Source organism: Protobothrops mucrosquamatus, unplaced genomic scaffold (assembly GCF_001527695.2).
Source record: "Protobothrops mucrosquamatus isolate PMUCROS unplaced genomic scaffold, P.Mucros_1.0 scaffold664, whole genome shotgun sequence".
NCBI lineage: Eukaryota > Metazoa > Chordata > Lepidosauria > Squamata > Viperidae > Protobothrops > Protobothrops mucrosquamatus.
The window spans coordinates 930,191-944,279 of record NW_015386952.1 but is presented as its reverse complement, the minus strand read 5'-3'; the positions used below and the strand labels follow the sequence as shown (position 1 = coordinate 944,279).

The following is a 14,089-nucleotide window of genomic DNA, read 5'->3' as shown; positions in this document are numbered from 1 at the left end:
CATGGAACAACAAACTATTTCCTGATCCTTAAGCTACTAGACAAAGTTAGATATAATACTAACAGGTGACCTTAGAGTATGTTTTTAGAATCTCTACACTCACCAAGAAGAAATGAAGAATCATCAAGAAATTGTATGGATTTAAGCTGTTCATAGGACCACAAAAACAGACACCAATATATCAAACCCAGAGTAAAAAGCCTCTTTGTCTGAAGTTGTATTGATCATTACCCAGTTTAAGTGTTTAAATTCTTTTTATGCAACCTTCCAGGCACCCTCATTTTTCCAACTTCAAAATAGCAAGCCCTTTTTTATACCCTAGTCAAACACTGACTTTAACTTAGCAAATACTTGAACCTAGGAGCAGTATGAATTCAAAGACTTCTTGCAGTGGAAAAATCTCGACCTGCTGTATCTCATGTTCAGCAGGTTTATTTACAACTCACGGACAGCAATTAAAGCCTGGCCAGATAAAAGAAACTTCACCTTGTGTGTTATTGAAGCAAATAATCTCTTCATAAAAGTACACATCAATTTCACTGCTCAAAGTGTTGTCCTTATTACAAGGTAATATTTCATACAGATAGTCTTTGACTTACAACTGTCTGTTTAATGACAGCGCAAAGTTATGACAGCCTCAAAAAATCTTCCTTACAATCTCCCCTCACCCTGCAGTTACGACCCTCCTGCCACCTCTGCAATCATGTAATTGCAATCTGGGCTCTTGGCAACTGGTTCGCATGGATGATAGTTGCATCATCTTGCGATCACCTAATAACAATTTGCAACTTCCCAGCGGGCTTCCCACAAGCCAAGTCAATTGGGGGAGCCAGGTTTGCTTAAAAACTGTGTAATTTGCTTAGTGTCCATGGTAAATGGTTGTAAACGTGGATCCAGTCACATGATGTCTCACTTAATAACTACATCTCTTTTGGAACTAAAATTACAGTCCCAATTGTGGTTGTAAGTCAAGGACTATACCAGTACTGCACTGGAATTCCTATTGAAAGTGAACAGTTACCATCCACAAATGAAGGCAAATATACGTGTCCCAGTATAATAATGCAAAATCGAATTTGAGTTGGTCACCGGAACCAGAGATTTACTCTTCCGAGCTCTTGGACTCGTGCTGGAGCCCATCTTCAGTTACCATCCATTTCCATTTCTGAACTGAACAGTTTTCCGTTCACACGCTCTGCTGAAGAATATCTCCAACTCTTTATTTTAACGTGGACTCTACCAGTGCAAATGACTGGATATCTGTATAAATATTCATCCGATTTCATCACTGGTTCAAAAAAAAAAAACAACCTGAAAAGGAGAAGCAAGCCCTTTTAATTTTCTAAATAAAATGTTCTAAACTAGGGTCTTTTTTCCCCTTTCAAATTCTAACGCTAAATTTCAAGAAACATCTCAATGTCCCATGTTGTTGTGTTCTGTAGTCCTGGGTGACAACGCCTCTCGCTGGTGATCAGTAGCCACGTTACCCATCAGTGTATGCAATCTGCATTCAAAGCCCGAGACGAAACCTCACACATCATCTTTTTTTTTTTGCAGTTGATCCAGTTTCTTTTTTAAAAGACTATAGTTTTCCCTGGTCCCAGCTGCTGTGGGGTCAAGCTTCAGAGAGACTTCATAGTGTTTCTTGGCTAAGTCAAAATTTCCCCAGCGATGGTACAGTACAGCTGAAACAGCAAAAGGGATTTTTTTGTTAGCAGCGTTGTTGACGAATAGACAGTCTTGCCAATTATTTAGAAAACATTAAAACATTTGGTTGGCTGTCGGCACAGTGGCAGCCTGCTCTGTAGCCAGCTGGAGCAGACATGTTTGGAGCTACACAGGCCAAGGAATGACAAGAGTAGATTGTGCTAGAGCCATAAATGGCTATTTTTATCAGGAGGGCTTATTGTGATTTGCAAGCACAGGACAATTTGCCACCACTAACATACACCACCTCTGGGTTGCAGCAGGCAGCCTGCCTGGTAGGTCTGGTCATACAATGTGATCGGCTTGATACTATTGGAAACCTGCTCTAAGAACTCCAGTATCTTTTGGCAATTTGCTTAGCAAGCAGGCGGACGAGAAATCTAGCTAGCAGAAGAATGCCTGCAAGACACTGAATGTGAAAAAAAAAATTCAACCAGTGTCTGAATTTTTAAAAAAAAGTTTGCACCAGGGGAGCTATAAAATGTCTTACCCAAATTGCCATGGTAACTGGCAGCCGTTGGATTGGCTTTAATTGCCTTGTGGAACAAAGCTTCAGATTCCTGAATAATTCAGAAAAAGAGATCAACAGGACAAGCTATTTTTGTAGTGCCTACAATGTCAAGTGCAACCAAACACTCCCAATTACCTCATGCTCTATGGTCAATTAATGTGATTATGTCACCCTATTTTTTTCACGTGCATTCACACTTCCATTTCTCTCTAATGGAGATACGGACAATATAATTCACAGGCCAATCCAGCTGTTGGTTGGTAGTTGCTGTCAATTAGACTGTAATTACTTCAGTGTTGGTAAGAACACAAAAACACTTGTGGGCTGCATTAGAAACCAAAGGTTCATACAAATCACTACTTAAAACCAACACATTCAAATAAATTTAGTCTCAAAGAAAATTGATGGTATAAATCTAAAGTTATCAGATCTGGGCTACAAAAATCCAGACCACCTCTAAATTGCAGAAAACAGGTATCAAATCCTGCCTTTTGCTGCTCTCTAGAGATCATCTGGATTTTGGGATTTAATTACTTCTAAGACATTACAGTATTTCTATTTGAGGTGCATTCGCATACTTCATTGATAAACTGTAACAGCATTTTTACAGGAAAATCTCTCTCACACAGACAGACACACAAACAAAGAGAGAGAGAGAGAGAGAGAGAGAGAGAGAGAGAGAGAGAGAGAGAGAGAGAGAGAGAGAGAGAGAGAGAGAGAGAGAGAGAGAGAACGAGAACAATTTATAGCTTGGCAAAATAATTTTCATTATTTCTCTAACAAACTTTTGTTTCATATCTGTTCATAAAACTCTTCTTAATTTTCTATTTTCCCTGTGGCTGCAAATAACCTGCCTTAGTCCGAACAATTGAAAGCAGTGGGCGGTTTTCATGATTCATTTTTCAAAATGATTTCTGTAAAGCTTACAGATCCTTCATGGATGACATCCTTAAGGCTTTAAAGATTATATTTAAGCCAATTTCCTTTTGTTAAAAGAAAGTTATTGTTTAATAGGTAAGATCAAGAAAACTGTAGCCGCGTGCAACTTACATTGTTTTAAATGTTTTTATCATAATTAAAATAGGAACAAAAAACAATTCTGTACTTCAAACTATTTTTGAAATTGATGCTATTTTTTACTACAACAAGCTATCTAAAAAGTATCATCAAGTTCAAAAATTTGTTGAACAAAATAGTTTTTTTTTCTATATTTATGGTTTGAGCTTTTTGCATACAATAATTAATCGTAATAACTGAGACATATTTGTATCTGGATTTTGGATTGTTCTGGAAGAGACTCCTGCTTGTATATTTCTATCTACCCCTTAATAAAAAAAAAACCCAGTTTAGTCAAGTAAAAAAAAATAAAATGAAATTGCCTGGTAACAGCTGTTTAGGAAATGTCATCCCATAATCTGGCAAGGCCATTTGGACAGGACACAATTTCTCTTAAGATTTCTTTCCCCTGTAATTTTGAAAAAACAAACAAACCCACAAGTCTGCATAAAAATACATATTTTGTATGTTGGTTTCCAAATTAAATCCACTGCCAATTTTTTCAGTGAGTCACATTTCTGAGGACATACCTAATCTCCGAATCATTGAGAAATAAGATTTGTAGGAGAACTATCTACAAATTATGGTTAGAAAAATGCTTTACCTTATATTTCTGTGATTTCCCCAGTACATTTGCCAGCGAAAACATAAGAGAATGATCATTTGGTATTAACTCCAAAGCTTCCCTTCCAACAGTTTCTGCTTGTGCCAGGTTCCCTAGGAACAAATTAAAGGAGAGAGCGAGATGGAACAAGGGTGAATAGCTGTTTTTAATCAAAATAAAATGCTTAGCTATTTTCCTTAAAGAAAGCAAGAACAGATCAAATAATAAAAAATGAATTGCAAGTGAAGAGCAGGGCATTAAAATTTGCACTGTATTTTTTCTAGAGGTAAAGTATGATATAAATGTTTGGCTACTATGCATTTAAAACATGTTCATGATCAGAATGTGAATATAACCAGATTAAGAAATGTTCATATCAAACACAGAAATAAACTGAAGAACACCAACATGAAATAAAAGGTTTTGTGAATTTTCTGAAGGCTGTTGGAGAAAAAGAACAGAGGGAACCACCAGCAGAATGAAAGATTTTCTAGTTGATTAGTAAACTGACAAGTACTACTAGGATGACCCTTTCTTTTTTATTGAATTTTTTTTAATGCTAATCAAATTAGGACTCTTAATCAATTAATTTGATACAAAGATCCAATCCATTGTGAGATAAAACTGACATAATACATTGTGAGTCTTTTCAAAAGATGGTTGCCCGAAATCTCTACATCTGTTATGATTTCAAACACTAGAATGTAATAATAAATTTATTTCTTGTTTAATTCTGAGATTCTGCCTCCCCCAAGTACCGAATCATTACTTACAAAAGTATTTTGGAACACCATGAACCAAGACATTGATACAAATGGAAAACCGATTTCTAAAGACACACTTCTGGCACGTTCAACATTTTGCAATGGCAAGCTTATGTACAGTTTGTGAGAGATGCCGTTTTACAGCAGCTGTAAAATCTTGGGTTGGTGACATTCTAGTTTCTATTTTAGAACTAGAGCCCCACTTCATGTAGCAGAAAACAATGGGCTGGAGATCTAAACAAGATTCAGAAAAAAAAAATATTCTGGGAAAAAAAAGCATATTGTACCTGTATTGTCGAGCAATATAATCATATTGTTCCAAGCCAAGCTATGTTGTGGTTTCAGCACTGTGGCGTTTCTCCAGGCATTCAGTGCATCTATGTGGCGATTTAGATCAGCATACTGAAAGTAACACAATTGGCCATGAGATAACAAGTTAAGAAAAGTAGCCCTTGTTCAGGTCCCACTGTAGGAGAGTCGCTGCATACCAACTAAATCTGCAATGTGAATAGTGATAATTCCAGGACAGTGTTTTGTAAAGGTCAAATGTGAGAAAAATAATTTTACACTAAGAACTGCACATAATTGTGTACAGGGTAGAGGATTTATATATTTTCTGAACATTTTCCCCATTGTCTACAGACCTTCTGCTTACAAAAAGTCTGTATGCCTTGGTGCTGTGTTCTGCTTTGGATTTGGCCATTAAGAGGGGCTTCAGAGCACACAGGATCTCACACAGCCCCCGTGTGCAATTCTTTTAAGAAGCTGTGTCTTTTTCCAGGGTCGTGCCCACATTGTGGGTCAGTGCTTCTGCACCCTCCAAAAGCATGGAGAATGTCCCAAAGTATCCCTCATACTTAAATCAGAAGGGCTGTATTGCCCTAACATTCAAATAGCCCAACATTCTGCGCTTTTATTTTAGAAGGAAGATTGGTGTTTATTGATTGAAGAAACTGGCTTTTCCAACTGATATAAGCTTCTTTATTCTACCTGTCTTACATGTTGGAGTACAAAGCAAACAAGCAAGCAAAACAATCAAACAAAACCACAAAGAAAAACCACCAGAATAAGAGTAACAGCCAGGCAAAATTTGCCTATTATTTACATTTATCCAGTTACTGTCTGGAATATCAAGGTTGGTTTGGAAATAGGACACAGATGATCTATCCATAGTTTATAATCCACAACCTCAAGCATGGTTTTTGTAGTTCCAGGAGCTCCCAGGACACTTCTGGAGAGGGGGGAAACTCACATTTTCAGGTTTGGGGAGAATTTGAGTTTTGTGTAGCAACAGAGATCAAAAAGGGGCTTTAGGTCTTGTGGACGCATAATATAGCAATCTATGGCATTCACAAGGCATCACCGATCCCTAGTTGGTGCTAATTTTTTGCATGATAGTAAAACATTAAGAAATAAAATTACTCTTCCCCCCAATTTTGTGAGGGTTAATAGGAAAGGGAGAATTGACCCTTCTCCCCAAAAGACTGCCAAGAACAGTTCGGAGAAAATTAGCAGTGGTATCGGTATATCTGCTAATTTATTACTAATTTTGTTAAAGAGCATTTATCCCTACTATTGTTCAATTAATAGTCTCCTTAGGCTTTTTCTCCATTTCTCCCTAGACTTTTAGATGGTTCAATCACAGGTAGTCCTCGACGTACGACCACAATTGAGTCCAAAATTTCTGTTGTTAAGTGAGACATTTGTTACGTAGGTTTTGCCCCGTTTTACAACTTTTTTTCCACAGTTGTTAAATAAATCCTCGCAGCTGATAAGTTAATAACCTGGTTGTTAAGTGAATCTGGCTTCCCCATTGACTTTGCTTGTCAGATGGTCACAAAAGCTAATCACGTGACTCCAGGATACTGCAACCGTCATAAATAGGAACCAGTTGCCAAGCATCTGAATTTTGATTATGGGACCCAAGGGGGTGCCTGCAAATGTAACTGTGAAAAATGGTCATAAGTCTACGTTTTTCAATGTTGTTGTAACTTTGAACAGTCACTACATGAACTGTTGTAAGTCGAGGACTACCTGTACTATAGTAATTATATAGGACAGCAGCCCCCAATCTTTTGGCTACCAGGGACCAGTTTTGTGGAGAGAAGTTTTTCTGTGGATCGGAGTGGGCATGGTTCTACATCCTGCAGATGGAGCTTCACTTGTTTGCACGGATCGGTTTCTGGCATGCCACTGATTGGTGTTGGTCCATGGACCAGGGGTGGGTACCCCTGATATAGGACACAGTGTGCTTCTAATTTTCACCACTTTAATATACAGTTTTACATATTGTATATTCTTGTATATATAGTACAAGAAACATCTAGTTCCTCAATAAGAGTCTTTACTTGAGCATTTCTGGGAAACCAGAAGTTACAAAGTGAGGTTCGGTTTACATTCGCTCTGATGCAATCCTAATTTATAATTCACTTCTATTAAAAGTAAGACTGCAACTTCAGTGTGTGAAAGACCCTAAAGAATCTTCCTAAACAAATCCAAAGTCCAAGAAGGTACTCTCTAATAAGCAACTGATCAACATTCAAAACTCACCGCATCTTACGTATCTAGGACAGTGTTTCTTGACCTTGGCAACTTTAAGGTGTGTGGACTTCAACTCCCAGGTGTTGCTTGCTGGGGAATGCTGGGAGTTGACGACCAGACAACTTAAAGTTGCTAAGGTTGAGAAAGGCTGATCTAGGATCATTAGCAGAAAGATAAATAAGTACACTTACTAAGCGTCCTAGATTATAGTAACAATCTGGGTATTTTTTCCTGTGTCTAATTGCAGTCCAGTAGCTTTTCTCTGCTTCTTCATACCTTCTTAAGCTATTCTGCACTATCCCTAAATTCATCCAGGCTGCTGCAAAATCAGGCCTAGGCAAAGAGAGTTGTGAACATTTTAGCATAATAAGTACATGACAGCTTTGATGTCCCTTACTTATTTATAAAATTAAAAATGCAATCTGAATTTAAAACTGTAAAGCAATTTAAGGTTTTTTTAAAAACAAACAAACAATAATGTAATAACATAGTACATTAAGGACAAGGGGGAGGGGAGAATAATTTAAATACAAAAAATAGAGATAATGCACTTAAAGCCAGGCTGAATAGATTTTCCCTACAACTAAAGAGAAGGAAAACATGTTCTATAATCCAGAAACCACTCTCATTTGTTCTCATTGCTTCTCGGACTTTTGGTTAAGTAAGATTAAGTGCAGAAAATACTTGTTCTATGTTCGAATTAACCTAACTTCTCTTGTTGGTGGGATCTAAAGAAGGGCATTTGAATAAGGAAGGGATTGTCCTTCAGGTATCTTCAGTCTAACTCCTACATATGCCAAAGAAGCAAACTATTAGCCAATGGCACTGGTCCCCAAAGTATACGACAAGAAATAATATAACTCCATTTTGTAGTAGCTGCACTATTTGCACATCCTTTAAGACCAAATTTACTCTAGAGGCAGGCAAAGTACTTCATTCCAAGCAAGAAAAGTTTTGAGAAATTCTGGAATCTTTTCTTATCTTGACCATACTTTTTGGGTCTAGGCCACAGCATAACAATTTATGAAAAACAGCCTGAAAAAGACAGCTTTGTGTAATCTGGAGGAAGAATGTTCTAGAGTTTCCTCTAATGAAACACTTTACACATAACTGCATCACAGAGTATATTTCAGAAAATTAACTAAGAAAAGATCCAGATAATTCCACAATATTTGCCTTCATCCGTAATACAACAATATGTTGATGATCCACAGCTAGATTTTGGTGTTTAAAACATACTGTATTTGAACAGCTAGTGAGAGAAGTTCTTCAGCTTCATGAAGTTCATTTTTTTCTTTCAAGATATTTCCCAAGTTGTTCATGGCGTGAACGTATTTAGGATTCAATCTGGGATTGAAAAGACAAAAACAAATAAAAGAATTACTTAGTCAAAGGAGCCAGCTCTCCTAATTTTATTTGTCTACACAGCCACAATTCTTCTCTTCCACCTGTCATTTTTATATCAATTGAAGAACAGATGTCGGCACAGTCAAGCATGTATTAAATTGCCCTCAACATCTGACTACTGAACACCCGCATCCCAAATCAAAATGAAACAAGATGGAGAAGAAGGAAAAGCCTCCCAAATAAACTTCAAAAGCAACGGTTTCTGTTTACATGCATTTTTGTATAGCCTGGCTTTGATCTCAGCAATGCTTTATTGCTCGCTAATGGTTGTATAGGTAGTCTCCGACTTACAACCATTCGTTTAGCAGCCTTTAAGGTTACAAACTGGTCATTGTACTTATGACCATCTCAGCATCTCCATGGTCACGTGATCAAAATTTAAGAGCTTGACAATCATTGATGATGGTTGCTGAGTCCCATTTGCAACCTTCCCTACTAGCTTCTAACAAAGTCAATGGAGGGAAGCCTGATTCGCTTAACAACTGCAACAATTCACCTAACATCCGTGGTAAAGAAGGTTGTAAAATCAGACCTGACTGATTTAGCAGATACCTTGCTTAGCAACAGAAATTCTGGCCCCAATTGTGGCTGTAAGTCAAGGACTACCTGTCCTGAGGACAATAACAGGAAGCATAGCTTCGCCGTTAATTAAAGTCTGGAACTAAACATCCTCATTATTTGAGGATGAGTAATAAAATGTGGTGTTAATGTCCAAATCTGTCTTCAAATTTTACAGATATGTAACTTTATCTAGTTAATACAGTTGATGTTTATAAAGTATTTTTCCTGGGCCACATCACCAATATTTTTAAATCACTGTGTTAGTTTCCAAATTCTGCTAAGCCCCTTTTATTTTATTTTATTTTATTTTATTTTATTAAACTAGATTTACCTTAGTGCACTATAAAATCCCAGCCACTGTAACATGGTATATTGTTTAACATTAAGTACGTACTAAAACAGAACGGTTCATTCAAGAACACATAGTTAAAACAAACATGGCTTAGAACGGTGATGGCGAACCTTTTAGAGACTGAGTGCCCAAACTGCAACCCAAAACCCACTTATGCATCGGCGGGTGCTGGGTGGGTATGGCCTATTGGGTGGGTGTGGCCCATTGGGTGGGCGTGGCTGCAGTGGTAACAGCAGACTGGGTGGGACTAAAAAGTTCAATCAATCAATTCCAACTTTGCAAGATCTTTTTTTTTCCCTGCGAGAAGTTGAAATTGATTGATTGAACCTTTTTTTTTGTACACGGCGGCGGAGGCCTAAAGCGAAAAGGTTTTATAAAACCCAGCTGAAGGCCTAGGACTGGAGTGACAGCGCACATGCCCACAGAGAGGGCTCTGAGTGCCGCCTCTGGCACCCGTGCCATAGGTTCGCCACCACTGGCTTAGAATGTATTTCCTTAAATTAATGTTTTATTCTGTATTCTGTACAATATTCTATCATCACTGCTGATGATCTTTCTGAATAGTCAGGTTCTTACCCTGTATCTGCTTTCTGCTTTTTTAACCAAACCAACATTAAAAAAAAAAAAGCACCCCAAATCATCCATACCTTACAGCCTCTCTGTAGTAGCTGATTGCAGCACTTTGATTGCCATTATCGGCTAAGTTTTTGCCAACATTATAATGGACCTGAAAGCAAAGATCAGAACTATATCATTCTAGCCAGTGACATTCTTTCAATGCATATGACTTTTGGTTTACAGAAATTTGATTTGGACAATTATAACAATTTCAATAAACGTGAATTTTTTATTCTTGTATTTTAACATGATGCTTGGTATGCCTATCCAAAAAACCAAATTATTATGCAAGAGGCAGATTTTTGTTTGATCCTTGATAAAACAACAGCTAGGAGAAAAAAAAGCGATAGAGTATTGAAAGAGCTCTTAGCTTTAAGTGTAGAGGCTCTGGTCACCAGCCATATATCAGGAACACTTAATAAGACCCAGAGTTTATCTTCACCCACCACCACTTTCAATGACCATATCCTTATCAAAACCTTCATGAACACCTGGTGGACAACTCCAGGAGAAATGCTACAACTGTATGCATCCTAGTTTCCAAGCTAGTTAAGGTGCTGCAGAGTTCTAGCTTGTTTGAAAGCTCAAAGGTATTTTTCTATCAGATATCCATGCTGCAATTTGTTGGAGAATGAAAAAAAATTCTCAATGGTTAATTGGTTTGGGTATGGAACCTTTTCTTTGATAATGGAAATGCTATTCAGAAAGTGACTATTAAGATCGCGTTTTAATTACACATCTAAGTCAAGTAATTTCCAAATGAAAATCAAACTGATGCTGATACTGACAATTGGCTGGAATGCTTATGTCAGATTTAATTTTACTATATTTTAATTTGCTCTATAACTGTACTTTTTCATGTAGTCAATCTCAAATAAATATTATGGTTTCAAAATTAAATCTAAGAATTACAACCTTTGTAATTAAGAAAACAAAATCAGGAGTTACATATTTAAGTTTTGTGATTAGAATGGATTGCTTTCTGCAACAAATGTATAAAAGACTAAGTTCAGCTGTGTGTTAGAATATGATTATACAGTCTATATATTTTCACATTTTGTCTTGGTGGGAACTGTACTCCAAATTAACATGAAAATGGGTCCCCTGTTTCAAGAAATATTAAAACATAATGCCAGATACTATAAAAATGTATTATAATTACTTCTATATGCCCATATCTCTACAGAACACTAAAAGGAAAATCTATTGTTGGATGTGACAATCTAAGCAGAATGCTAGCTCTTTATAGAACTGACTTTTTTCCTATTTTGAATTGACTTACAATATTACATTTTGTTCATATTGAAACTTATATTCCAGATTCTCTCTCATTAACCTGCCTTTTGACATATTCTAGAGGAAGACTTAAGATAGAAAAGTAAAAGTTCCATTGCTCACATTTTAGACATAACAACTGTAATGAGAGGAGGATGAAGATCATATAACATTTGTGCCCGGTGAATACAATATATTATTAACAGCTTTATTAACAACATCCAGTTCTTAATAATGCAGAAAATCAGGGATTAATCCAATTTTTGAAGAAGCACCTCTGCACAAATAACACAAATTCTGAATTATCTGCTACCATCTTGTGCTCATAAGTAAATAAATAAACCATTTCACTCCTAACAATATTAGTTTAGGAACTGTTAAGCTTAGAAGTAAAACAGCATAATTTATTCACAGATCCTTCCTATGAACAGAACATTCAGATCAAAAAATGTATAAAACAGCATTTGAAGTTGTTGGTCTACATGACAAGGGATATGTATGCCCCAAAGCCACATGTTCACTGGATTTATTACTCTTCAAAAATGCTATACAGCTGGTGACTGTGTGCCACACACCACTGCATCACAAAAGATCATGTAATCTTCGGAGTTTTTTACCTAACTCAGACATCAACAATAGTCAAATTAATTCTAGTGATGGAGAAGCAAAAATAATTTAAGGCATGAAGGCAAAACTTTAATTCAGGCACGATGCCCATGGCATTTCAGAAATCGAGACTGTGCTAATGAGTGTGCCTATATCCAATCAATAAAATTTGGTGTGACATCGTCGCTAAACACGCAATGAAGATGTTCTTGTTTTCTTATTCAGGAAATATGATATTATTCTTATTAGCTATCACTAACACAGCAACTGTATCACTAAATAGGACTTGAAGCATTGTTCACTACTTATTTTAAAAACGGTTTTAATGTGATCTTGGATGTTTTATAGAATGTATAGGATTTTTCTTCCTATGGTCGTTTTCCAATTAGGAAATGAAGTAATAAAATGTATACAGAAAACAATTGAACTAAGATAAATCATTAGGAATAAATACCTTCACTAAATGTTTTGATTATTAAAACTGCTGATATAATAGAGAATACTCCCAAGGTGATTGTGCAAGAAGGTAAATACCAGAAATGATAATTATTTACAATAATAGAACAATAGAATTATTATTTTTAGAAAATGCAAAAGCTTACTTTGGCATTCAGTGGACAAACAGACAAAGCACTTCTAAAAAGCTGCTCCTCCGATCTCCATTGGTTACTACGGATGATGGAACGCCACACATTTATCAATAAGAGACCCAGCAGAGCAGCAACCAACAATTTCTTGAGAAAGAAGACACATATTAAAAACCTCAGCTTTTAAATCTCTTTTCCATTTTGTCAACCGTTAGGATAATGTTGTTTGTACCTTTTTGTTAGCTTGTTTACACAACAGACAAAATCCGTATGTAATCAATATGCAGTAACCAATACTGGGGAGATAGGTGACTCTCTCGGCAATAACAAACCCAACTCTAAAAAATAGGTTACTTGCAGGAAGAAAAGGAAGGATGAGAAATCCCAATCCCAGAGTAAGGATTCTGAAATGCAGAGGAAAAAATTATTTTACAACATGTAATGAAACTCTCACTACAATATTATGATACAAGAAATTCAAATGCATATTGCCATTTGTCTAAGTTTCCATTCCCCAGAAAGAGTCATCATGGGGGAAAATCACATAGGCTTCTCAGCATGGTCCTTAACTTCCAGTATTAAAGGATTACAAACCATTTAGAAAGAAATGATTCAATCTAATAATTCTAACTAGGCAAGATGAAGATCGAAACTATTCTCTTTATTTTGAAGAAATTGTTACCTCTGTAGAAGAGCTCTACAGGATGACTACTATTTAACTATGAGTTTCTCAGGTTTATTACAAGATATTTTGCTTTTTTTTTTTTTTTAATCATGAACCATGGCTCTCTGTTTTGTTTTTTTCCCCCACCATATCAATGTGTAGGATTTCAGATGACAAGACACAACAGCAACTGCCTAAATACAGTTATTTCCTTTTAATGTTTTGGGGATATTAAAGACTAGTCCTAGATATTTCCTAGGAACATGCAGTGCTGCATATCTGGAACAAAACACATTTTGATGGCTTAGAAAAATATCACTATCAAGAAAAATGTAAATATCCAAACATAATACAGTGAAGAAAAATATCTAAGATGTCTGTAGTAAAAAAAATCTGCAGAACAGAAAGTGTGCATGTATGTGGAGGGATAGATGGGTGTTAAGATAAATAAACTACATATTTATTCTTTGGTCTCCTGGTCTTTTCAATTGTCTATTGAAAAACCTTCTGTAGAAACGGGTCCTTCCTAAACAATGTGGGTTGGAGTAGTGGAAGTTTTGGGACAGGGTGACTGGCTTCAAATGGGGCTTACAGTATAACATAAATAATCTCAAAAAAAATCACAGAAGGAAAGCTTTCAATTTCTTCCCCAAAATTTTCCCCACTTTCCTTTCCTTTGCATTATTAGGACAACCCTTCCTTGCAATTTTGTTTGGAACTATACATGATGTGCAATGAACCATTCAAGCACTATGATGCACATAAGATTATTATTTTTTAAATCATTCTTGTTTTAAATATTGCAATCTGAAACAAAGCAAGTGCTCACAGAAAAT

At 36.4% G+C, this 14,089-nt stretch overlaps 1 protein-coding gene across 2 annotated transcripts in view; it reads right to left on the bottom strand.

The window, feature by feature from the left end:
• Nucleotides 1–1,376: 1,376 nt before the first annotated feature.
• The window catches only part of TMTC4 (transmembrane and tetratricopeptide repeat containing 4), a 44,497-nt gene continuing 31,784 nt past the window's right edge, over nucleotides 1,377–14,089 (bottom strand). For both annotated transcript variants that reach the window (XM_015818013.1, XM_015818012.1), the window contains exons 9-17: nucleotides 12,822–12,993; nucleotides 12,605–12,736; nucleotides 10,151–10,230; nucleotides 8,423–8,530; nucleotides 7,375–7,516; nucleotides 4,930–5,044; nucleotides 3,879–3,991; nucleotides 2,198–2,267; nucleotides 1,377–1,685 (exon numbers count right to left, since the gene is read on the bottom strand). In XM_015818013.1, coding sequence (XP_015673499.1) covers nucleotides 1,531–1,685; nucleotides 2,198–2,267; nucleotides 3,879–3,991; nucleotides 4,930–5,044; nucleotides 7,375–7,516; nucleotides 8,423–8,530; nucleotides 10,151–10,230; nucleotides 12,605–12,736; nucleotides 12,822–12,993 — 1,087 coding nt within the window. In that variant the 3' untranslated portion in view covers nucleotides 1,377–1,530. The remainder of the gene's footprint in view (nucleotides 1,686–2,197; nucleotides 2,268–3,878; nucleotides 3,992–4,929; nucleotides 5,045–7,374; nucleotides 7,517–8,422; nucleotides 8,531–10,150; nucleotides 10,231–12,604; nucleotides 12,737–12,821; nucleotides 12,994–14,089) is intronic.